The 24,267-nt window shown below is 39.4% G+C and overlaps 1 protein-coding gene across 1 annotated transcript in view; it reads right to left on the bottom strand.

Annotated features, from left to right (window-relative positions):
• Positions 1 to 24,267, bottom strand: part of fbxl13 (F-box and leucine-rich repeat protein 13) — a 238,244-nt gene that overhangs the window by 13,382 nt on the left and 200,595 nt on the right. Inside the window, exons 18-20 of the mRNA XM_028811676.2 lie at positions 17,978 to 18,061; positions 495 to 629; positions 230 to 393 (exon numbers count right to left, since the gene is read on the bottom strand). Coding sequence (XP_028667509.2) covers positions 230 to 393; positions 495 to 629; positions 17,978 to 18,061 — 383 coding nt within the window. The remainder of the gene's footprint in view (positions 1 to 229; positions 394 to 494; positions 630 to 17,977; positions 18,062 to 24,267) is intronic.

The raw sequence follows: 24,267 nt of genomic DNA, 5'->3' as shown, positions 1-24,267 counted from the left end.
AGCAGGCGGGGATACTCTGACTTCCTTTTTAATTTCTGTTATTAACATCTGGGGCCATCCTAAACGTTCAGACTGCAGCTCATGCCAAGTAGCCTCTTTATATGGTACAGAACTCTTTATTCTCTTGTGCAAAAAAACTAAATTAGGAATGAGAAAAGCATCTGTGTTCATTTTCATGTTTTTTCTTCCTTAAATATATATTTTGAAAGTGTGAACTAAAGGAACTTACCTTGAGATTTTTTTGCAGTATAGCATGTTAAGGACCTTCAGCTGTTTGGATATCCTATATAAAAATCTGGCTGTCTTGTCAGTGAGATGAACACACCCAGAGATGTCCAGTTCTTTGAGGTAATGGCACACTCCACATAAATACTGCATGCTAAGATCGGTAATCTGATAAGGAAAAATAAATTGCACAGTTTGTTTTCTATTAGGTAGGTTTACACCATGCACAGCTCTGCATCTTTAAATGTTACATGTGATCATCAACATACTTTTGGGCATCCGGCAACACTGAGGGTGGTGATTGTGCGGCAGTAGTAAGCCAAGGTCTTGGAGGTCTGGTCCGTCAGGGAGAGGCAATGGGAGACATCGAGGCACTCCAAGTCCCTAACCTGGCGGCAGAATTTCTGCAAGAAAATAATAACATTAAAAGAATGAATGATCAACTTTAGTAATGTTTATCAGTGCAGACTTCACAAGGAAAGGACTATTAATAAAAGTTGTCAATGTTCATATGTTTGTTTTATTTGTGCTTTATAAAAAAAATTAAAAAACAACATTAATGTAAAAATTAATTCCTGTCATTACTAGAATGAAACAGGAAACAGACCAGCCACAGAAGAAACATCTATGTTACGTCTTTGAACTTCTTAATCTCTTCAGCAGAGGAGGAAAACATAACAGACATCACAGCTCATTGTAGCAGTAAAGTCAAGAAATACACATAAAGGAGGAATTTGTAAATAGTTAACTAGATAAAATATCGTACCTGTGCAGCATCATTTAATTTCACTTAATTTGGCATGTAGTCATTTTGTTTTTCCCAAAAATATCAGAGGGTACAAAGATGCCAGCTTGGTTTTAATGTTGCAAAAATGTGTACTGGGGATAGGTTTGGACAGACTAGCCCAGGGATGATAGATAGATAGATAGATAGATAGATAGATAGATAGATAGATAGATAGATAGATAGATAGATAGATAGATAGATAGATAGATAGATAGATAGATAGATAGATAGATAGGATTTAATTTTCAGCCATTTATCTCTGTCCTTCATGAAACAGACATGGAATATTAGTATGATTTATGGAGATTTGTAGATCCGAATCAAAGTTAGTCCAGCTGCCATTTTCTTTACTTCATACTGTTAATTTATATTGCTGTGGTTGCTTGCTTGCTTTGTTCATCTGTCATTATGAGCACAAGATGACTTAAGGTAAAACTCAAAATAGTTTCCAGTAACAGTGATTCATTTTAAAGTATGCAGTACCATTAAAGGCTGCCATGGTCAGTGTTTAGAGTTGAAGTGTTATGTTTCTAGTGTTCCAGGCTTGAGTCCCATGCTTGATCACTGTGTGTGGGGGTTCTCACATCCCTACATTTTCTCCCTTGTGATGTATAAAGCACCACCTATCTATCAAGCTGGCCTCGTGTAAGTGGGCTCTGAGATGGACTGGCACCTCGTGATGTGTTTTTGCTGAAGGGCTTCCGATGACTCTGAACTGAAATAAGCGAGTTTGAAAATGTTCCATTCTGTAATATCATTAATGTCCATCCTTTACAGCAACAAACTTAGTCCAGGTTGTAGTCTTATAATCTGATATAAAAATAAAATCAAGTCAAGAGAATTGCAGCATTAAGAAGTCCATTTAAGTCATCACAATAATAAACAGCATTGTAAGATGGTTCAGTACTTTCACTTGTTCTTCTAAGCGGATTTCTCTAGTGCAGAATCATGGAGAGCCAGGGCCTCTTCTGGCATTTCTGGGCTTCACTAGAATAGGTGATGTGAATGGAAAGGCAGTGAGGGGAACAGCTGAGAGGCGGTGTCATCTTGGGCAGAGACGACAACCAACCATAAAACTGCATGTAATACATAGAAAATTACTATAAAACATATCATAAAACCTACAAAGACCTAAAAAAAGTGTTCATAGAAGCAAACTGACAGTACAAATGCATAAAAAGAATAGTCCACGGGTTTAACCCTGTAAAGCTTTCAGCCTAGACACCATCCTATCCTGTCCCCTAAAGGCCTGTGCCACCCAGTTGTCACAGGTGTACTGTACACGGACATCTTCAGCTTGTCCCCGTCTTTGTGTATAGTTACAATGTGTTTCAAGAAAAGCACAATCATGCCTGTGCTAACGACATCTGATGTTCCTGCCTGAATGACTATCAGCTCATTGCATTAACTTCTGGGATGGTGAAGGGTCTGGAGAAACTATTAACCACCACCATGCTGCTACCATTAAACCTCTGCAGTTTGAATACAAGTACAACAGATCTGTGGATGATTACATCTTCCTCACCTTGCACACTGCTCTGGGACCTCTGCAGAGGAAACCATATATATCAGGATGCTGTTTGTCTACTATAGTTCTGCCTCTAAGACCATTGGGACCAACAGTCTGGTATTGAAGCTCAGGAACCATGGTCTGCACAGCTCCATCTGTGGTTGAGACTTCCTCATAAATAGATCCCAGTCAGTAAAGACTGACAAGAGGAACTCTTCCATGGTGTTCACTAATATCGTCGTTCTACAAGGCTGCTGCCTCAGTCCACTGCTATAGAGTGTACAGTCTATTCACCTACAGTATGACTGCACAGCAAATAATCGGAGCAACAGCATCATCAAATTTACAGACAACACATGATTGACCATATCAGCGATGATGATGATGGCCGTGTACAGGAGGGATGTAAAAGACCTGACTAGGTAGTTTCCATAACAACAACCTCTCCCTGGATGACGACAAAACAAGGCAGGTGACTTTAGACAATTACGAGCTTCCGGTTCCTTGACATCCAGATCACCGACTGTTTTTTATGGTTTGTCAACACCACCTGCATACTGAAAAAGGCTCAGCAAAGCCTCTTTTTCTTGAGAAGGCGAATGAGCTTTGTGGTGTGAACCAAAATCCTAGTTGTGTTTTGGTAACCTGACTTGAAAGGATTGCAAGCTCCTCTAAGAGTGTCTGTACCGCCTCTAAAATCATTGGGGCTTGATGTCTGAGGAGGGATGAATCCACGATGTCAGCCATACTACTCACCCCATTTTCACTTCTGATTTCTGGTAAACGCTACTGGACTCACTCCACCTGCTTTAGGGATGGCTTCTTCCCCAGGCCATAAGGTCATGGAACTCTCAGTTATCTGACCCTACCTGTCATGCATTATGTACTGTACCCACCAGCTGGTTTATGTGTCATTTTCCTGTATGTTACATGTACTGCCATATGCATTTTATTTTTAACTACTGTTAAACTGTATGCATCTGTATATTTCTGTTCGGTACTACATAGATTATGCAATTCTTCAGTTACTCTTATTTTCTATATTTATTTATTGCCTGTAGAATTTACCTGTAGCCCCTATCCCCACCTCCTAACCCCACCCCAACAACAATTGTATAATGCTCTTGCTGTGTATCCGACAATAAAGATGTAATCTAATCTCGTTGAATGTATTGTTACTAGACATACAGTATATAGCCTAACAGCTTTATATGCAGCTTTTTGTAACTAAGATCCACCCTAATTCCAATAAACATTTTCGGATAAAAATGATCCATTTGTCTGGATGTTGAGAAAGCAGCAACACTTAAGAGTGCGTGTCCTTAAACAGGCCCCTGGAGGGCCGCACTGGCTGTAAGGTTTTGTTTCAGTCCAGTTTCTTAATCTGAAATCAATTAGTTCTCAAGTAACATCTCATGCTTCATTTTGGTTGCTAAGATTCACAACTCTTCATTACTCCTCTTAGTCTTGAACCACACCATTCTCTGTTTTTAATGGTCTCCTGCTTTTTTAATCAGCTGCCAACTAACAGTGAGACACAAATGACAAAGAAGCCAGCAGCTCACCATCTAACCTGGTCCTGTTTACACCTATGTGTGTTCATCATGACGTGTCTGTCCTTGTAAAATATCCAGAAAAAAAATGGAAGACAAAAATAGTGAAGGGCAGGAAATGCTGATGTGCAGTGGGACACAATTCATCTGAATGATATACATGGAAAGAAAAAATTCATAATATAAGAATGGTTTGATGTGGCAGAATAAAAACACTAAGAAACCATAAATTTAAATGTTTTTCTTTATTTGCAATGAATGGCTGCTAATTGGACTGGAATAAAACCCTGCAGCCACCGTGGCCTTCCATAACTGAACTTGAGGACCCTTTCTGTAGAACAAAGCAAATGAAATAATTCCTTCCAATTTGCCTTTTTGGAATTGATCAAAACAAACAAATGTGATGAAATTGAAGGAAAAAAAAAAAGATTTTCTAAAGGAATTATCAATTAAAAACCAAATCTGACTACTCATTACATAAGTATTGAATCCCTTTGAGTGAATATTTGGTAGTCATAGATCTGGCAGAATTTAAAACCATGAGTGTCCTTGTTTTATTTTTTGAATGTATCTCCACCACCTTTCCACTTCTGGACACCACATTGTCCATTCCCCTTGGCCAATCTGCTCAGATTTCCTGCACTCTGATGCTGGCCATTGGGACAGTAAGAAGTTTTTAAGTCTTACCACAGAGTTGTCTGTATTCAGGGCAGAGCTTAGCCTGGGCCTTTTCTTATTCAGTTAAAAATTCAGTTTATTTTTATATAGCAGTCTTCACTGAGTGCAGATGCAGAGCGGTTTCAAAAGAATTTAAGTCAAATACAAACACAAACTTTACAAATCACTACTTGAATAATGAGTACACAAACAGATTTGTTTAAGCAGACATGAAAACAAAGTAGTTTGAAACTGATTAACATAAATGGAACCCAGCAATTTCTGTCCGTTAATAAATTGTTAAACTATATCCAACTTTGGAATTCGCTAGCATGCCATTTTGCCATTGTTCTTCCGGAACCTGAAACCTCTTCCAAGTTCCATGTCTTTTACAGACTACAGTAACTTGTCTTTTGGGATTTTTTTGCTTTCATCTTGTCTTCTACATTCACACACTTTCCAAGCCCTGACACAGAGAATCATCCCCATCTCTACCATTGCCATTCATCAGATGAGGGCTATCTCTCCCAAGGTAACAAGCACGGGTGTTCATAGTGCTTTTTGTTAAAGCCACAAAATTCAAATTTTGTCTTATTAGACAGTACCAGCTTTTTCTCCTCTTGGATTTAACAGACTCATTTACCTTTTAGACACAACAGTGCCTTTCATTATTGTTGTTACACAATTTCTTCCATCATGGCTATAAAAATCAAATTTCTTTCTAGTTTCTGCAGACCTTTTCTTTTGCTTCTCTGACTGGTGCCCTTCCACTCTGGGAGATTCAGTTTGTCAAAGACACCCTTTTTCTACACAAATTCATGGCCCATCAAGCATACAATAGCCTAGTTTGGTCATCCTGTTAGTAATAAGCAGATCTGTCTACAAATTCAAAATCCGTATATTCCAAAATAAATGTCCTGAAAAAAGGTAAAAAGCATTTTCTTTCATTTCACTTGCAAATTTCAACTGCCAGGATAGGCTGATACTGTAAGAAAAAAATTCAGTGCCACTGGATAGTACAGCATGGGACGGCATCATATTGAACTTACTTTTTAGTCAGACAGTTTTAAAGGCAAATTTGTGACTGCAGAACATAAAGAATACCAACTAGTGGAGCAGACATTGCCCTGCTAGTCAGCGGGATAAGAGAGTTGTGTATATATTTTATCTTGCGTAGGCTTCACTATTCACTTTACACCAAAAAGGATTTACCAGCTATCCTGTTTTCTTATCAAGTGGGACATGTTATTGCATGGTTTTTACATTTATATGCTTAGTAGATGCTCTAATCTAAAGTGACTTACAAAAGAGGTCCACATAATCAACTGACATCAGTCTTAGGAATTGTTAGGGAGCAACTGTAACCGACAAAAAAAAAAATACAAGCAAGTTACAATTCCTAGATTATAAAAACTAACAGCTTTTTGTATGTAACCACTACAGATATGCCACACAGCACTTCACTGCAGTTAATCGAAGCCACTAATAGTAGTAACTGAGTACTGCAAAATTCTTTCTTACATGTCCAACCATCATGCAACACATTACCACTCTCTGGCTCCATCATAAACACAAATGTATTAAAAAGCATAACTTCAAGTTATTTAATAGAAGTCACCACAGGATTAAATGTGAAAATTATATAATTAGAAAAATGTGGACTTAGTCAGCACACCTCTTACTCACTCCAACAAACAGAAAAACAAATTAAACAGATGACAAAAACAACTATGTCAAATGGAAATTATATACAAAGCTACAAACCTAGTTTTCCACCACAAGACAAGTCAAGTCAAGTCAAGTTAGGGAGCATGCACTGGTACAGTTCGTTGCCACACACACTACACAACGAAACAACTTGGGGTCCCGGTTTGCAACTCCCCAGGCAGACACATGGTCCAGTCCCACCCTCTGGAAATGACCCTCTATCTGCCGCAGCCAGGTGTTACGTGGGCGACCCCTTGGCCTGGTCCAGCCACTCGGGTCCCCAACAATGAGGATCTTACGAGCCAGATCACCCTCTGGGAAACGCGCCACATGGCCGTAGTGCCGTAATTGACACTCCGTTACAATGCAGGTAATGTGCCTCATTCGGGACTCCATGAGCAACTGCTCATTCGACACAAAGTCAAACCAGCGGTACCCAAGGATTTTGCAGAGAAACATAGTACCAAAGGAGTCCAGTCTTTGTCTCAGGTCACTGGATAGCGTCCATGTCTCGCAACCATATAGTAAGACAAGAAGCACTGACTTCATAGGAATAGTTACCAGAGACATGAAAGTCACTGCCAAGGTAAGTAAACCTCTCAAACAAGGTCAACACTCTCTCCGCAAACAGATGGGCACAGCCATCAGCAGTGCCCAAGATGTCATTAAAGGCCTGGATCTTGGTTTTTATCCAGGACACTCACAAGCCCAGACACTCCGACTCCTCGCTCAGTCTCTCGAGCGCCCAATCAGAGCCTCCATTGACTCTACGAAGATCACAGAATCATCAGCAAAGTCAAGATCAGTAAATCTTTCTTCACCAACAGATCCCCCACAACCGCTGGACCCCACGAACTTGCCCAACACCCAGTCCATACAAGCATTGAACAGAGTAGGAGCAACAACACACCCCTGACGAACTCCAGAATCAACCCACTCAATACATATTATATATATATACAGTATATATATATATATATACAGTATATATATATATATATATATATATATATATATATATATATATATATATATATATAAAACCAAAAACAAATGGTGTACAATCCAGGAAAATACAAAGTTAGCTGAGGTAAGGTACAGTAAATGAACAATGCCAACCAGTACTTGTTTTTGTCTTTTAAACACAAAAATGAATAAACGTATAAACCTCCTGTAGTATTACATAAATACAGTTTTAGAGGTCCAGCCCATGCTAGATCAAACCTCTCAGTTTTTATCACCAATGTTCTTCTGTAAACAGAAGAAATCTCCACAACCCAAAATTCCAAGAATAGAAACCTTATTAGACTATAAATCCCAAGTTGAAATGTTTACTAAAATGCTTTGATGTTTGCTAATCTAGGACTCTGACTCACACCACATGATCCACGTGACTCTTTCTGCTCTCTTCATTTTTAAACTTTAAATGCTGTCCCTGTAATCCTATGGAAGCCTCATCCAAAATTAAGAGGAACAAGTTCTCCTTGTTGACTCCTTTCACTCCTCCTTTTAAATAACAGCTATAAGTATAATATACATGTATCAAGAAACAATAAGTACAATAAACAATTACAATACACTGATCATGGCATGGCTCCCGAGAGTGCTGAAGTTTGATCAGAACATGCAAGTAAGAATTTCACTGTACTGAGTACACGTGACTCTATCTACCTACCTATCTTCTTAGAGCCCTTAAGCTGCCTCTCATTTGCACATACTGTATATCTAGTTATGCATCTACTGATGGCAATTACTCACCAAAGCAGGGGTTGGTGCTGTGTTCTAATACCTATTCTCTTCCTCCCACTACAGAACATAAGTTTTGACAGCCATTCCACAACTGACTTTACTTTTGTTGTCCGCCCTTCTGGATCTGACCCTCCCGCCTAGAACCTATATGACTGGAACTTCAGCCATTTTGAAATTAGTTTTATTTTGGGCTCTCATCTGAAAAGATGTATCTGCAACTTGTTGTATGTATTCCATGGTTTCAAATACTCTATTTACATGAGGTATTTACCATGCTAGTTTCCCCAAATCTTTGATGTTGCCTTGTTTTCTCTTTACAAAAAAACAAAAAAAATCTATCTTATATATACAGTATATTCATTCATTCATTCATTCATTATCCATCCATCCATTTTCTAACCCACTGAATTCGAACACAGGGTCACGGGGTTCTGCTGGAGCCAATCCCAGCCAACACAGGGCACAAGGCAGGAACCAATCCCAGGCAGGGTGCCAACCCACCACAGGACACACACAAACACACCCACACACCAAGCACACTCTAGGGCCAATTTACAATCTCCAATCCACCTAATCTGCATGTCTTTGGACTGTGGGAGGAAACCGGAGCACCCGGAGGAAACCCACGCCGACACGAGGAGAACATGCAAACTCCACGCAGGGAGGACCCGGGAAACGAACCCAGGTCCCCAGGTCTCCCAACTGCGAGGCAGCAGCACTACCCACTGCGCCACCATGCCGCCCCATTCATTATCCATCCATCCATCCATTTTCCAACCTGCTATATCCTAACTACAGGGTCACAGGATTGTGCTGGAGCCAATCCCAGCCAACACAGGGCACAAGACAGGAAACAAACCCTGGGCAGGGCGCCAGCCCACCGCATTTATAAGATTATAATATATAGAATTCCTGGCATTTTTGGGCAAAGTATGACATATCCAAATTATTTTCATATTATATATACTTTCCCTAGATAGATAGATAGATACTTTAATTAATTAATGTGAATTTCCCCTTGGGATTAATAATTAATTAACAATGCCCTAGGCATTGTATGTAATATCTAGGCATTATATAGAATAACAAATACTATTTAGGCAAAGTATTGAAAGAGAGTCATGAAAATGCTTTTATTAAAAAGACGTATATAAAAAAGAAAGAATTACAAAATAAAGCATAGGACTTTCTTATTGAGGAAAACAACAGAAAATAAAATATGAACCCACTTGTTGCAACAAGGAAGGAAAAAAAATTATTTTAAATTGCACTGAAATGCAAATGGGGAATTCTGGTAGAATTGGTTCTACTTCAGGCACTGGGAGATTATACATAGTTCACGCTATTATTTCTTTTCACCTGTTCTTTTCTGAATGTTCAGCTGATTGTATGGCCCATGTAAATATGCAGCCTTTAAATATCACTGCTGTGTGTAATACTTTAGAGTCAACCACAATTCAGTGCTTTTGATATAAACCCACCAAAACACATTGATGATACAAAATTATAAATCAATGTGTTACATTCTAATCTGATTGAAGCAACATTTTTTCCAGGATGTCCTAACAGGGATGAAATTATATTTAGTTAAATCTACTGCCAGACATTGAGCGTCTTCTTCTAAATGATCTTGTGACTCAATTGAGACAATTGGGTTTTTACCCAAACCATGTTTGGGTAAAAATAACAGCCATACATACCACCCCGAGGCTGTTTATATTGTTATTAGGCAGTCTGTTGTGACTTGTGTGTCTAGACCAGGCCTGGACATTGTACAGCCTGTGGTCTGGGTCTGTCCAGCCCGTGGAAGGTGTGGACAACAAGTACTTGCCTGGGTGCGTCAGTCTGATGGTAGCTACAGTAGATGTGATCATTTGGACAAAGATCAAAACTGATTTGTATAGGAAACTGCGGGAGACTGCATCAGAGAAAGGGGTGATACAGATATTGTTCATGTCATAATCTGTGTCCCATCTGCATTTTGTGCAAAGACACAACAAAAATGTGCAGTAAAAATGAAAAGTTGATGCAGAAAAAAGACCATTCAACAAATTCTAGACTCCAAAATATTTTTTATGGAGATTTGTGGTAAAGCAATTTGTTTGATATGCAAAGAGCACATCACTGCATTTAAGACTACAACTTAAGATCAAGGATACCAAACAAATACAGAAATTTATCTGAAGAGGTTTAGGCGAGGACTACAGAGGAATTGTTAGCTAAACTGCAAATAAAGCAGTCTTTTTACAAAGCTTCATAGAGCAAAAGGAAGGAAAAGTAAAAAACAAGTTTATATTAGCTTAAAAAATTACCAAAAGAAGCAAACTATTTTCTGATGGAGAATTCGTTAAAGAGTGCTTATCAGAGTCAGTGGCAATCCTCTACCCAGAGAAAGATGCATTTGAACATCTGTCATTCTCACAGCAAAATGTTACAAGACTGACTGAGGAAACTGCAGAGAATCTGAAACTACAGCTGAAATGCGCTGTGGAAAATGTAGACGACTTCTCCTTGGCTTTGGATGAGAGCTGTGATGTTCGTGACACAGTGCAGCAGCTGATTTTTGTGAAAGGAATAATAAAGACTTTGAAATGACAGTCAGTGCAGTCAGGGAAAAAGATAACTGGTTAAGGATTTATTTACTAAAGTCAGTACATGTATGCAAAAGTTAGAATTGCAGTGGAAAACGTTAGTTGGTGTGACAACTGAAGGTTCTCCTAAACTGACAGGTAAAAATGTTGGATATTTAAAAAGGATGCAGGAAAAAGTGTCTGAGATTAACAAAGCCCAAAAATTTATATCTTTACATTGTTATTATTCACCCAGAAGTGCTATGTACTGTAAATCAGTGCTGAAAATTAATCTTGTGGTTGATATTAAATTTCATCAGGACTAGGGCATTAAATCACAGACAGATTGTTACAATGTTGGAGGAGCATGAGGCTGATCACACTGATCTGGGCTACCACATAGCTGTCAGGTGGCTAAGCTTGGGCAAAGTTCTCAAATAGGTCTGCGATCTGAAATCGGAGAGTCAGGAGTTTTCACAAATAAAAGGAAAACTCATCTGTGATCTAAGCAGCACTGAGTGGCTATCAGATTCAGCTTTTGCTGTTGATGTGAAAGAACTGAATGCAAAATTGCAAGGGTGAAGTCTTTTGACACATGATATGCACAGCCTAGTCAAGGTCTTCATGAGGAAGCCACTTCTTCTCTGTCAACAAGTAGAGAGGAACACCATGACACACCTTCCCACACAGAGAGAGGAATCTATTTGCTGATCAGCGTAACCGACATGCAACTATGTTCCTTGCACTGCATGGTGAGATTTCTAGGCGATTTTGAAGACTTCAAAGCAATGAAAACAAATGTTCACCATCTCCTCTCCTTTCACATGTGATGTGGACAGTGCCCCCAGTGAGGTACAACTTGAACTTACAGACTTGCTGTCTGATGCATTGCTGGCAGAACACTTCAAGTTAGTGCAATTACTGACTTTCCACAGTTCTTTCAAAAAGGAAGAATTTCCCACACTTGAGAAGACTAGCACAGACAATGCTTCTCCTCTTTGGATCAACATAAACATGTGAACAGACATTCTAAGTAATGAAATTCAACAAATCCAGGTCCAGATCTTCTCTCAGTGATGACCACCTTTTTTCTGTACTGTCGAATAGCAGTATCAGAAATTACACCCGACTTCATTGCACTAGTTGAAGCCCATCAAAGACTTAATTCTTCCCACTAAGAAGTCAAAAGGTACAGAGACAGTAAAATACTGCAAAATACTTAATGCAGTAAAATGTATTTATTTTGTTTTTTTGTGTTACACAACCAGGTTGTGTTAGAAAGCATGTTATATAGTGTGCGTATGTTCCATGGTTCAATGAATCAAAAAAAAATCTGTGAATTAATTTTATTATGGTGGAAGAAAGAAATACAACATGTTCACTGTAACACTTGACAGAATGTGTTCGGCCTCCTCAGCAAACTGGTTTTCTCATGTGGCCTCCCATAAAAAATAGTTGCCCAACCCTGGCCTAGAATATATAATACATTTTCAGGGCACTCTTATGTTGAACACGTTCTCCCCATGTCAGTATGTCTTTTGCTTCCCACGTCACAAAGACTGAAGTGTTAAGATGACTAAATTCTAAAATTTACTGTGCACACTGGACTGGCACTCCATCTAGGATTAGCCTCTTCCTTTTGACCATTATTCACCCTGAATTGGATTATGCAAGTTTAAGGATGTTGTATCTTACAGTAAATAATGTACAATACAAAATTCATAACATAAAATACCATTGTGTCTGCTTAAACCAATGTTTAATGTCAATGTTAGACAGAAGGCAGAAACTGACCTTGATGGTGCATCAGTTCATCACAGGGTCCACTCGCATACTCACTGGACTTAAAGAATCACCAGTTAACCAAGAATGCACATCTTGAGAACGTGGGAGGAAAACCCACACAGGCACAGAGAGAACATGGAAACTTCACACAGACAATCACTAGGTGCAGAACTCTAAATTCAGCTTTCAATAAACTGTGTTTCTTCTGAGTGTGTACAAAATATGCATGATTATGAAGTCAGAGATGAATAGCACTACAGATGACTACTAGTCACTGCGGCATTAGATTGTGTCTTCACACACTACTGCCAGCACAGATATATGTTCATTTGTGACCTGGCTGAGGTTTGAAAATGGATGAATGGAATAAATAACTCAGCCAATGACTTAATTTATAAGCGAAGGCATTGGATCTTGTCATGCATACGCACCGTAGGGTCACTTTCCAGACTCATCTGCAGTAAACACTACCACCCTCAGAGACCAGGGGACGCAATCACTGACTCTTTAACTCTTTAATCATCCACAGCTCAGTGAAGGCACCCATTGAGAGCAACCAACCCTTTGGGTCCAGTAGCTATAATAGCGAGGCACTCCTAGAAGGTGGTGTCTCATACAGGATATGAGTTATCCGCATTACGAAGCTCTTACCCTGTGATTAGACTGCTCTCCAGATTTGAAGCCAATGGTAAAACTTTTATTTGTTAATAGTGTGTGCTATCAGGTGCCTGTTATTTTTTAGTTCTTTTTTTTTACAAGTAAACAAGGTGGCCCAGTTGGCATCCAACATTTCTTTTGAGTCCTGTCCTTCCCTCGACCAACAACACTGTACATAAATTGCATATTTAAATTCTCCAGATGTAGTGACATTTACACAAATACTAAAAGAAATTATTGTTACCTTTAATCACAATGTTTTATGTGGAACTCAAGGATTACATTGATCAAATAAATGCAGTGGACCAGAGCCAGAAATGTTTACTCTTGTAAGTACTGTAACTCTTAAAACCCAGTATAAACTTATGAACACATTAATTTGTCAGTTTTCATAGTGTAAAAATTACGCATGGACTTTTCTGTCCAGTTTTCACTAGCTTTTTTTTTGACAACAGTACTTTTCACAGACTAGAAGGATCGCAGACAACTCAGTACATACTGTAAATAAAAGAATAGCAAACTCTTGTGATTTGATTGTGAACTACAGAACTGCTGTCTAAATAACTAACCCAACAATGGATAAATGACAATAATAAAGGCATCATGAAATATTAACTTACAGTTTGTTTGCTTTTAAAAAATATACAGCATTAAACTTCCCAGAAGCATCAGTCTTAAAGTTGATTATCATTCAGCCAACCAGCCCTAGAAATATATAATTTGACTCAGCCTATAAAAATCTGTGGTTTGGTTGGAATTTTTTGAATGCAATGCCGTATTTTTAAGTCTGACGTATTAATTGAAGGCTTGAACATCTGTGGCCCGACCAACAAAATGATCAAGAGACAGCTGAAAAAAAACACCACACAAAACAAATCCAAATATACCCAGCAACAATGTCAGCACTTTCTGGAAAAAAGGACACAATTAATTTTAGGTGCTTTCTTTCAAGCAGTCAGATATTTAGAGCTGAGCCACGATGCATCTGCGTTTAATTAGTTTCCTTTGCACTGTGATGAAAGTCTGGTCCATTTCATTTAATGACAGAGACGCCGCTTGCTGTGCTCGTGTTCGTGTTTTTCCGTTCATTAGACTTAATTACAGTCAAAACACAACTTAACACAGCTAAAAAAAAAGTTTCTAATCATAATCATATTACCTCTTCAGCACTAATAATGTCCATTTTGGGCTTCACATACTGCTTTGGTTTGTCTGTACCTATCTACTGGAAATCAACATATAATGATCAACTATAGTAGGTAAAGAGACTCAGAGTTTTTAGATTGCAGCCTGAAGTGAACACAGTGGCCTTGAATCCTTTGGCTCACGATGAAGCATTGCATACTGCTTTCTCAGTGATGAGTTGTTCATTTTATCTTTGGTTGTTTCTTGTACGTGATTCATTACAAGGGTAAAACACAAATGTGTACATGTGAAGAGAATCACTCAGGCATGAGAAATATGTTTCACCTCTGCTAAATGTTTCTCATATACCCCGATCGAGATTACTAGATCCTCATTTGGGATACTTTTGCCTAGTTTATATACTATACTTGCATTTTTCTTATGAAATGTAGTTGAATTTTACTATATTTATTTGGTTGATGCCTTTATCCAAGGCAATTTACAACATCCATCCATCCATTATCCAACCCGCTATATCCTACCTACAGGGTCACGGGGGTCTGCCGGAGCCAATCCCAGCCAACATAGGGCGCAAGGTGGGCACCAGCCCACCACAAATTTACAATATTTGAAATTCAATTGATTACATTTCTTTTGTTGGTCACACAGTGTCAGCAACAGGATATGAACCCATAGCCTCAGGTTTTGAGGCACAAAGCCTTAACCACTGACATCAATTGGTGACTCTGGTGTGAGTGGTCTTTATGGTGGACTAATGTCCTGTCAGGGGTTGATTCATATTGTAACATGTGAATTTTGTTGCCAGCTTCTGCTCCCTGTGAATCTGTAATTCACAAATATAGACATAGACAAATATGATGGTGGCATTGTGGCGCAGTGGTTATTGGTGTTGCCTGTTTCTTCCAGAGTCCTGGGCTTGCATCCTGGTGCTGTGTAGAGTTTGCTCATTTTCCACATATCTGCATGTTTTTTTTTCCTCAGATACTTTATGTGTGTGTGCTAAATTAGTGGCTCATTGTTAATAGTTATGGGTGTGTAAGTGCGTATGTACCATGTGAAAAACTCAAGCTCCAGCCAGGATAGGCACTTGAGCCCAAATTGGACAAAAAACATTAAAATCAGTAAAACATATATAAAAAATAGGTACAGATGATGGATGGATAAAGTCTATGAATGAATGTATGACTACTATAGAAAAACATTTAAGAGTAAAAATAAATTATATTAAGTGTATTGTACATATGACTTCTAAAAATACACTTATGTAGTTGTTTGTAGGCAAGAATTCTAAGGAGACCGAGCCTCTCCAGGAAGTCACTTCTTCCAAAACCGAATGCAGTAACAAACAGTAAGGTGCACACTCACGCAGACATCGATATTTACATCCACACTAGTAAAACTTATTGTTATCAATCGCCATAGGTTGTTGGGAGTGGTGGGGGACCTGAACAAACATCAGGATAACATGCAAACTACACTCCTCTACCAGGAATTGGGCAAAGGCAGTGCTAACCACTATACAGTATATAACCCAGTACCCGAACAAATATAGCAAAGTTTGGAAATTATTAAGCACAAAATAACATATTATATATAAACTGCTCAAAAAAATTAAAGGAACACTTTGAATACACATCAAATCTCAATGGGGAAAAAAAACTCCTGCTGGATATCTCTACTGATATGGACTGGGTAATGTGTTAGGAACGAAAGGATGCCACATCGTTTGATGAAAATGAAAATTATCATCCTACAGAGGGCTGAATTCAAAGAAAGAGAGAGAGGTCAGTAGCACACACTGATACAGCGCATTGCTGCACCCACCACATGACAAACCAACTCAGGATCCCAGATTAGGACCTGAGTGCAGCCATGCAAGGGGTGACACCTCAGCACCACACTAGTTCAGATAGAATGAAACTAGTGTGAGGTTTTTTTATGGTGGCTGGAGTGCCAATTCTGCCACCAACCCCCAGGTTTTTCCCTGGATGCAGATCAATGTCATACCCAGGACGGCTGAATTAAAAGACACCCTGAAAATCAAAGTGAAAAGATAATGCAGCAGGCTAATCCACTTTGCCGAAATTTCATTGCAGCAACTCCAAATTGTACTCTGTAGTTTGTATGGCCCCCATGTGCTTGTATGCATGCCTGACAGCATTGGGGCATGCTCCTAATGAGACAACGGATGGTGTTCTGGGGGATCTCCTCCCAGATCTGGACCAGGGCATCACTGACCTGGACAGTGTGTGGTGCAACCTGGTGGTATCGGATCAACCGAAACATAATGTCCCAGAGGTGTTCTATTGGATTTAGGAGGCCAGTCAATGGTATCAATTCCTTCATCCTCCAGGAACTGCCTGCATACTCTCGCCACATGAGGCCGAGCATTGTCATGCACCAGAAGGAACCCAGGACCCACTGCACCAGCACAGGGTCTGACAATGTGTCCAAGGATTTCATCCCGATACCAAACAACAGTCAAGGTGGCGTTATGTAGCCTGTAGAGGTCTGTGCATCCCTTCATGGATATGCCTCTGCAGACCATCACTGACCCACCACCAAACCGGTCATGTGGAACGATGTTACAGGCAGCATAACGTTTTCCACAGCTTCTCCAGACCCTTTCACGTCTGTCACATGTGCTCAGGGTGAACCTTCTCTCATCTGTGAAAGGCACAGGGTGCCAGTGGTGGACCTTCCAATTCTGGTATACTATGGCAAATGCCAATCGAGCTCCACGGTGCCGGGCAGTGAGCACAGGGCCCACTAGAGGACGCAGGGCCCTCAGGCCACCCTCATGAAGTCTGTTTCTGATTGTTTGGTCAGAGATGTTCACACTAGTGGCCTGCTGGAGGTCATTTTGTAGGGCTCTGGCAGTGCTCATTCTGCTCCTCCTTGCCCAAAGGAACAGATACCAGTCCTGCTGATGGGTTAAGGATCTTCTACAGCTCTGTCCAGCTCTCCTAGAGTAACTGCCGGTCTCCTGGAATCTCCTCCATGCCCTTGAGACTATGCTGGGAGACACAGCAAACCATCTGGCAATGACACGCATTGATGTGCCATCCTGGAGAAGTTGGACTACCTGTGCAACCTCTGTAGGGTCCAGATATTGCCTCTTGCTACCAGTAGTGACACTGACCGTAGCCAAATGCAAAACTAGTGAAAAAACAGTCAGAAAAGATGAGTAGGGAAAATTGTAAGTGGCCCCCACCTGTTAAACCATTCCTGTTTTGGGGGTCATCTCATTGTTGCCCCTTTAGTGCACCTGTTGTTAGTTTCATTAACACCAAAGCAGCTGAAATTGATTAATAACCCCCTCTGCTACTGAACTGACCAGATCAATATCCCAGAAATTTCATTGACTTGATGCTATACTCTGATTAAAAAGTGTCCCTTTAATTATTTTTTTAGGTGGATCTGGTTATGGAGATGGTGGAAACTCTACTCAATATGATGGAATGCTTGCTATCCTAAGAAAAGGTCACACAATTAGCTGGTCATCCAATTACTTGAACTTGCACTTAAGATTTGCAGAGACCTTTCATAGCATAAGAACACTTTTGTCACTAAGTCTGATATCAGCTGTCTGCATTTTGTAGTGTTTGTGACTAAAACATAATAAACAAACCTGAATTCCTATGTCAGTGATCCCCAGACATTCAAACAAGACAAGCTTCTTAATACCAGTGTTTCCGCCAACTGCTGCCAAACCCTGAGAAGGAAAAACAAAATGTATATTTTATGCTTATATTAGACTGGAAACAAAATAAAATAACCTAATTTCCTATAAAATGCAAATTACATAAAATATGTACCGTATGTTAAAACCTGTTTCAGAACAGTAAAATGTTTTCTGTGCATGAGATATTACCATAAAATTATTATATTGTTAATTTTTCTATTTTCATAGCAGAAGATCTACATTTCAAAAGGAAGCACAAGCTACACATCCACCGTCCATTTCAGAGTCCTATCCTGGACTGGGCTCCAGTCTATACAGAGCACATTTTCTTTGGTGGGCTGGCTACTACAATAAGAACATCTTTGCCATGTGGATTTAAGACAGAGAACCCACAGGAAACATAAGGAGAACATTTACACAGGGATTTAAACCTAGGACTCTGAAGCTGTGATACAGCTCCACTAACCACCATACCATCACAAGCACGTTTCATTATTGCACTAAATCAGCGAAAAAAAAAGAGATTGTTAATTGTGAGCTAAACTTTAACATTCTACATGGACTACCATTTTGATGAAAGCTGCTACTAAGTCCATCTGGATTACATTACAAGAATGAACAGTTGAGTCCAGAGGCTATAACTCTCAACTGAACAAAAGTATGGTGGAAAACTGCACACCTGGACTTTTATAGCTGGAGCTGGCATTTTTGGAAAGAAGAGGCTGCTTCTGGATGGGTTGAAAGGTAGAGCAACAGAGAATTCAAGAGAAAGTGTAGATCAAACTAAAGGGAAGATGACAATTTTTGATATGAGTGAAACTATCAAACTGATTAACAGCAAATAGCAGAGTACTGCATTATGTCAGTTATCCACAGAAAAATATGGCCATTGGGTGAATTTTGTAACTAGTTATATTTTACAGGTTTGACTTTTAGTCCAAAGTCTGTGCAGTAGATATGGGAGTTTGCCAAGTTTGCTAGTGAATCTGACCAGTGTGTCCATTCACATTCAATTAAAATTTCAAATATTTCTTTATTTGAATTATTGATCTGATTTAATGGCATAAATTAATGTATATAATTTAAAACATTGTGTCTTCCTGTTAAGTAAGCAGTTTCTGCCCCATTTAAGGGACTATTACAAGTGTATAATGTATATTCAAATTCAAAGTGATTTTTTTCTGCAGTGGTATATGTATGTGTATGTGAGAAAGTAATATTATTGGGCAGGATACATGTCTTGTTCAGTACAAGGTTCACAGAACTTGGAACACTGTGTCCATCGGAGATGGGTGCAGCTGCAGACTTCCACAACGATGCAGTAGCTCTGCCGGACAGCCAATTGGATTGCAGCTTTTTGTCACCTGGTTTACTTGACTTGAATCAGATAACACTCCCCCAGTCCTAATCATAACCATAGTGTATCCAGTTGCTGGCACTGATCTATACTAATTAATAAAAGGCAAAGCCCACACTGACTCACTGACTGACTGACTCACTCATCACTAATTGTCCAACTTCCCGTGTAGGTGGAAGGCTAAAATTTGGCAGGCTGATTCCTTACAGCTTCCTTACAAAAGTTAGGCAGGTTTCATTTCGAAATTCAACGCGTAATGGTCATAACTGGAACCTCATTTTTGACAATATACTGTAATGGACGGCAGCTTGATGGCCGTGGGAGGCGGAGTTGAGTGTCACGTCATCACGCCTCCCACGTAATCACGTGAAAAGACTGTGAACTGAGTAAGGAGAAATGAAGGAAGAGCCGCAAACAGCGAAGAACAAAAAATTAATTAAACAATTGAGAAGGGAGCGAGTGAAGCATACAAGCATCTTCATAAGGGAAACAAAGCACGGTGTAAAACGTAAGTTTAAATTAAGTTTATTGAAACGCTCCCGTTGCGGATTGCAATAACATATTCGCGAGATAAAAGAACTCAGTAGGGAGAAATGAAGGAAGAGCCGCAAACAGCGAAGAACAAAAAATTCATTAAACAATTGAGAAGGGAGCGAAACAATAAGAAGCCAGCGAGTGAAGCATACAAGCATGTTTATAAGGGAAACAAAGCACGGTGTAAAACGTAAGTTTAAATTAAGTTTATAGAAACGCTCCCGCTGCGGATTGCAATAACATATTCGCGAGATAAAAGTTTAATGAGAAGACACGAGGTATAAACGAACCACACGCCGTAGCGCAACGTTAGGGGCAACAGTTTCAACCATTCTATGATCTGCTTCTCGCAACTGAAAGACGGCACATGGCGGATGTTAGCCGACTTGCTGACCGCAACGTTAGGGGCTTCAACTCTGGCGCTGACGATAGAGATTCGATTCCCGAGAGGGGATGAAGTGAGTGTGTATGCCTGATGAGCCCAGAATTAGGGAGAAACATGTGTCGCATACTCTTTGCATTATTTGAAACTATTAAAACCATTCTATGATCAGCTTCTGGGAACAGAAAGAGGGCACGTGGCGGATGTAAGGCGACTTCCTGACCAACCACAAGCGTTACCTGGCAGGTAACCACCCATACAGTCAGATTGTGATTCAGAAAACGAATGCCATGAATGTAATTACCACGATCTACATACTGTCAAATAAACGAAACACACGCCGTAGCGCGACAGCTGTGAAAAGCGAGGTTCAGAAAAAAACAGATCCTTAACAAATTGTTATTGGTATACTGTATTTTCGATCCGTTTAAAAGGGTTTTCTTTTCTTAAAAAATTAAAAGCAGTACTTCGCCGCAACGAAGCGCGAGAAATTGGCTATATATATCTGCTTCTCACACTTAAAAGAGGGCACGTGGCGGATTTTAGACGACTTCATGACCAAACATTACTGTTACCTGCCAGGTAGGGTTACCACTTTTAATATAAAAAAATAAGGGACGCATACTGCAGCGGGTGCCACATCCCAGTGCCAACACTTTGCAGACTGTACTTAAAAGACCCGCCCTCCTCACTGGACAGTTAAAAAGACCAATCAAACTAACAATGACGTCAAGTATTACCCAATCAAAAGTAGGAAAGGAGGCATCTTCATAAAATGCGTGTGGGATGATTTGCATGAGACGCTGCTTTAAAAAAAATGATAAAAAAAATACGGGATAAATCCCGTCCCGTATTGATTCAAAACGGGACGCGCAATTTCATTCTCAAATACGGGACGATTCCGTATTTTAAAGGACGGGTGGCAACCCTACAGTGCCAGGTAACCACCCATACAATCAGATTGTGATTCAGACTAGGAATGCAATGAATGTAATTACCCCGATCTACATACAACGCGAAAGTCTTGCAACATTCAAAGATGATGGTTTGGGATAAGTACACCATAGAACATAAAAGAGCTTATGAAGCCTTGAACCAAAATCTCAGAGATCGTAAAAAAAAAAAAAAGGAGGTAATGTCGTTTTACTCGCTGTAGATTTTAATCAAACATTACCAGTTATTCCACAAGGGAGACCAGCAGATGAACTCAACGCGTGTTTAAAATCCATGCTTCTCCCACGCTCGGTTATATGTCGCGTGTTCTCGGGTAGGTACACCAAAAAATGTATACATTTAAGCATGTAATGAGCAAACAAAAAATGAGGTATACCCGAAGGCACTGCAGTAGTACTGAATGTAACTTTACTTCTTAAATGTTAATGTTTTACTGTTTAATAATTTATACACTTCTTATATGTTGTTCAAATTCTTTTATCAAAATACCAGTGACAGCGCAATGCACGATAACACGGAGTGAATACACCATACGCATCCGCCCACGGCCGCCCTGGTGTGCGCAGATAGGAGTTGATTCTACAATAAAATAAAATAAAGATAAAACCCCAGGATTGTTTCCTGCCTTGTGCCCTGTGTTGGCTGGGATTGGCTCCAGCAGACCCCCGTGACCCTGTGTTCGGATTCAGCGGGTTGGAAAATGGATGGATGGATGGATGGATTTTACTGTTTAATAATTTATATTTATATGAAATGTGCTTCTTATATATTACTTCATATTCTCATATGATAATGATGTTAATGTTGTTTATATTGATTTCTATGTTATTGAAACTGCATGTATGTGTGTATATGTATGTATATATGACAGCAACACTCATAACAATGACAACACAATTACATTGACAATCATGTTAGGTTATTTTTAAAATGTTTCCTTTTTTTTTTATATACACACATACATACAGTGGAACCTCTAGATACGAGTTTAATTCGTTCCAGCACTGAGCTTGTATAGCGAATTTCTCGTATCTAGAACAAACTTCGCAATTGAAAATAATGGAAATCCAGTTAATCCGTTCCGCACCCCAAATATATTATTAACATAAAAATCAATTTTCCTAACAAATAACACTGATAAATTATATACAGTGGTGTGAAAAACTATTTGCCCCCTTCCTGATTTCTTATTCTTTTGCATGTTTGTCACACAAAATGTTTCTGATCATCAAACACATTTAACCATTAGTCAAATATAACACAAGTAAACACAAAATGCAGTTTTTAAATGATGGTTTTTATTATTTAGGGAGAAAAAAAATCCAAACCTACATGGCCCTGTGTGAAAAAGTAATTGCCCCCTTGTTAAAAAAATAACCTAACTGTGGTGTATCACACCTGAGTTCAATTTCCGTAGCCACCCCAGGCCTGATTACTGCCACACCTGTTTCAATCAAGAAATCACTTAAATAGGAGCTGTCTGACACAGAGAAGTAGACCAAAAGCACCTCAAAAGCTAGACATCATGCCAAGATCCAAAGAAATTCAGGAACAAATGAGAACAGAAGTAATTGAGATCTATCAGTCTGGTAAAGGTTATAAAGCCATTTCTAAAGCTTTGGGACTCCAGCGAACCACAGTGAGAGCCATTATCCACAAATGGCAAAAACATGGAATAGTGGTGAACCTTCCCAGGAGTGGCCGGCCGACCAAAATTACCCCAAGAGCGCAGAGACGACTCATCCGAGAGGTCACAAAAGACCCCAGGACAACGTCTAAAGAACTGCAGGCCTCACTTGCCTCAATTAAGGTCAGTGTTCATGACTCCACCATAAGAAAGAGACTGGGCAAAAACGGCCTGCATGGCATATTTCCAAGACGCAAACCACTGTTAAGCAAAAAGAACATTAGGGCTCGTCTCAATTTTGCTAAGAAACATCTCAATGATTGCCAAGACTTTTGGGAAAATACCTTGTGGACTGATGAGACAAAAGTTGAACTTTTTGGAAGGCAAATGTCCCGTTACATCTGGCGTAAAAGGAACACAGCATTTCAGAAAAAGAACATCATACCAACAGTAAAATATGGTGGTGGTAGTGTGATGGTCTGGGGTTGTTTTGCTGCTTCAGGACCTGGAAGGCTTGCTGTGATAGATGGAACCATGAATTCTACTGTCTACCAAAAAATCCTGAAGGAAAATGTCTGGCCATCTGTTCGTCAACTCAAGCTGAAGCGATCTTGGGTGCTGCAACAGGACAATGACCCAAAACACACCAGCAAATCCACCTCTGAATGGCTGAAGAAAAACAAAATGAAGACTTTGGAGTGGCCTAGTCAAAGTCCTGACCTGAATCCAATTGAGATGCTATGGCATGACCTTAAAAAGGCGGTTCATGCTAGAAAACCCTCAAATTAAAGCTGAATTACAACAATTTTGCAAAGATGAGTGGGCCAAAATTCCTCCAGAGCGCTGTAAAAGACTCATTGCAAGTTATCGCAAACGCTTGATTGCAGTTATTGCTGCTAAGGGTGGCCCAACCAGTTATTAGGTTCAGGGGGCAATTACTTTTTCACACAGGGCCATGTAGGTTTGGATTTTTTTTTCTCCCTAAATAATAAAAACCACCATTTACAAACTGCATTTTGTGTTTACTTGTGTTATATTTGACTAATGGTTAAATGTGTTTGATGATCAGAAACATTTTGTGTGACAAACATGCAAAAGAATAAGAAATCAGGAAGGGGGCAAATAGTTTTTCACACCACTGTATATATGTGTATATATATATATTATACTAGCAAAATACCCGCGCTTCGCAGCGGAGAAGTAGTGTGTTAAAGAGGTTATGAAAAAGTAAAGGAAATATTTTAAAAATAACGTAACATGATTGTCAATGTAATTGTGTTGTCATTGTTATGAGTGTTGCTGTCATATATATATATATATATATACATATACACACACATATAGACACATATACAGATATATTATATATACTTATACACATA

Source organism: Erpetoichthys calabaricus, chromosome 1 (genome assembly GCF_900747795.2).
Source record: "Erpetoichthys calabaricus chromosome 1, fErpCal1.3, whole genome shotgun sequence".
NCBI classification, from domain to species: domain Eukaryota; kingdom Metazoa; phylum Chordata; class Cladistia; order Polypteriformes; family Polypteridae; genus Erpetoichthys; species Erpetoichthys calabaricus.
Note: the sequence above shows the minus strand (reverse complement) of the source record. Positions and strands in the feature narration are given on the sequence as shown.